Consider the following 2,766-nt stretch of genomic DNA (forward strand, 5'->3'; position numbering starts at 1 on the left):
CTCCGTATCTATTAGAACAATTATGTGTGCTTTTGAAAATCTTTTACCCATTATGTCCTACAAAAAAAATATAAAATTTCAAGTGAATTAATGTTAAAGACAATTTTTAAATTATACGTTTAAATTAATTTCCGTGTAAAAAAGAGAAAGCAAAGACAGTCTAAAACCAACAGTAAAAATAGAAAAATAAAATATATCCTACTTTTCACTTCCCCCTCTCCACCTCTCACATTTGTAACCCTAAACAATAGTCAGACATGGGGAGTAACAGCAGCCGCAGTAAAAGCATGGGGAGTAACCCTCAAAAAAAAAAAAGCATGGAGAGTAACAGCAGCAGCAGTAAAAGGACGAGGTACTGTATTGTTTATTGCTGGTTAATTGCATTTATTAATAAATTAATTAGCTCCTTAATTATAGTACTTGTATTACGGAGTATTTGATTAATGTATAATTACTCAACTAATTAACCCCTTAATTTTAGATTATACCGTAGATCTTACCTAATTCATTTCCTTATTTCGACCTTATTATAGTAGTATTAATTAATTAATTAATTAATGTATAAACCTGCCCTGATTAGTTGCATTAATTTATTAATTAACAACTCCTTAATTTAATTGGCATTAATTTAATTTATTAAACTCCTCAATTTAGTTGGCATTAGCTTAATTAATTAATTAACTACACCCCCAGGCCCCACCCCATATTTATTTAATAATTTAAATAAATTTTGAGTAATTATGATTAGCTTAATTAAGTACCCTACCACCCATATTTTATTTTTATTTATTTGAATCCGAGAGTATGAATTAGGTTAATTAACAACAGTGTATTTATTTATTTTGTAAGGGAGACGGAAGAGGAGGAGCATGAGAAGAAAAAGAATCCATATGAGATTTTCAAGAAGAAGTTATCGGAATTGTTTCCCGGGTATTATTGGGACGATCAACATTTTTGTATGGTGCCTGACAATCTGAACAAGGTAAATTTAATTTTAATTTTGACATGAATTGGATTATATTATGGTTTATTTTAATCTGCAAAATTAACCCTCTATGTTTTTGCAGAATCTTCCCCGGGCTGATTGTGATCTTTCCTTGGGCTACTATCCTGGAATTTACGAATACATGTACATGATGGAAGAGGTTGAAACTAAGGATCCTCCATCGTCCACGGTTAGGGTTAAGCTGCTTCTCCATGCTCTCTTTGAAATTGGAAAAAAAGTGAGGGGGGTTCATATTGACACCAGGGATTTCAGATTGGATGAGGAGACGGAACAAAAGCTGAAGGAATACGCTCCCAAGATAAATCCAAAAAGAGGCTTTTTGTATCCTGGGAAGATCCCTAAGTTGGCCGAATCCGAAATGTTGCGACATCTGCCCTCTATCCCATTCCTAAACATCCATTCGTACTGGCAGAATGCTATTTCTGCTTATGAGAAGTATGAGATGGGAGGCTTTATTGACTTCATCAGTAAGAGATTTTTTCTCTTTTTTTTTTTTTTTTTTTTTTGGTGCTTTAAAATTTGATTTTGATGTGATTCATTGGTGGCTACAATTGAGGATGCGGTCTTTACTGGTGAAGCAATTCATTGCATTAGTTGTTGGATGTCTTATGTATCAGTATTGGTATCATCGAAATATTTGTAGAATTGAAGGTCTTGTAATTAGGCCTGAGATCGTCTTTAAAAATGTAAAAGAGGTAGTATGTAATCGTATTCGCTGCAAACCAACTTTGAACATGAATAGGGCAGCTAGAATATGGATTGAAAAGAAAGTATACTAGGGGAGTTACTCTCGAAAATGTAACAATTGTGATTTGATATTAATATATATTCTTACCTTTTCCCAAAAAAAAAAAAAATTGATTCTGAATTGTTTTCCTTCGGCAGTGGACGAGGGTGAGAAGAGGCACTTGTTTGTTGATGATGCTGATCATCATGGCTGGTCCATGATGAGATTCACAAGTTTTGTCCGACTTGCCCATGTTTATCCACCTATCAAGTCATCTGGGGGTCAACTCAGCTTCAGAATTTTCCGATCCAACACCGGCTATTTCCTCAGAGAAATTTTACTTGCTCTGACTAGGAAGATGGAACCTGCTGCCCGGTCAAGATCTCTTGTCATTTACGAAGACCTCCTTGCCGATGTCAGTGCTGATGACGATGCCGCAAGATATGTTACTCTGATCCCATTTGATGCCCTTCTACGTTTTAAGAAAAAGAACAATGATTAGAACCTAAACTCCTTTCGCCTTAATCCCTATATCGAATGTTTCTTTTCTTATCAGTTAGACGACCACCCTTGTGGGCTTTTGGTTTCGTATCACTTTTGTTAATTGGTCTGTTTAGTGCTATAGTAGCTAGCTTTATGCTGAGTTTGTTGTGATTTCAATATTATGGAACCTTTATTGCGTCATTGCTCTCTGTAATGTCCAGGCTTTGTTTTGAAAATAGACTTGTTCTACCTCGAATTCTAATCTCCCAAAAAGGTCCATTGGCGAGAGCGAGGGTAGATCCCTCAATGTAGTTGTAATGTAGGCCAAGTCGGAGCAACACAACAATACCGGCTCGGTTCTTGGTCTAATGGTCATGTTATGTAACTGGTTTTGATTTGCCAGCTTAGAATCACATAACTCCCCTTCCCCCCCGCTTTCATTGTCATGTCATTTAGAGTACAGAGCGCAGCCCGACACCTGATGGTCCCTTGTTCTTAAAATGCCTACTGTTATCATATACAATTTACGTCTTCCCTTCTAGAAATCTAC

At 35.9% G+C, this 2,766-nt stretch overlaps 1 protein-coding gene across 1 annotated transcript; it reads left to right on the plus strand.

Moving 5' to 3' along the window:
* Positions 1-202: 202 nt before the first annotated feature.
* LOC141616146 (uncharacterized) lies at positions 203-2,472 on the plus strand. Its single transcript, XM_074433842.1, has 4 exons — positions 203-352; positions 850-982; positions 1,068-1,473; positions 1,892-2,472. Exons 1-4 carry the CDS (start codon positions 258-260, stop codon positions 2,233-2,235), a joined length of 978 nt encoding a protein of 325 aa, XP_074289943.1. The 5' UTR covers positions 203-257; the 3' UTR covers positions 2,236-2,472.
* Positions 2,473-2,766: the final 294 nt, after the last annotated feature.

The sequence above is a fragment of the Silene latifolia genome, chromosome 1 (genome assembly GCF_048544455.1).
Source record: "Silene latifolia isolate original U9 population chromosome 1, ASM4854445v1, whole genome shotgun sequence".
Taxonomy (NCBI): domain Eukaryota; kingdom Viridiplantae; phylum Streptophyta; class Magnoliopsida; order Caryophyllales; family Caryophyllaceae; genus Silene; species Silene latifolia.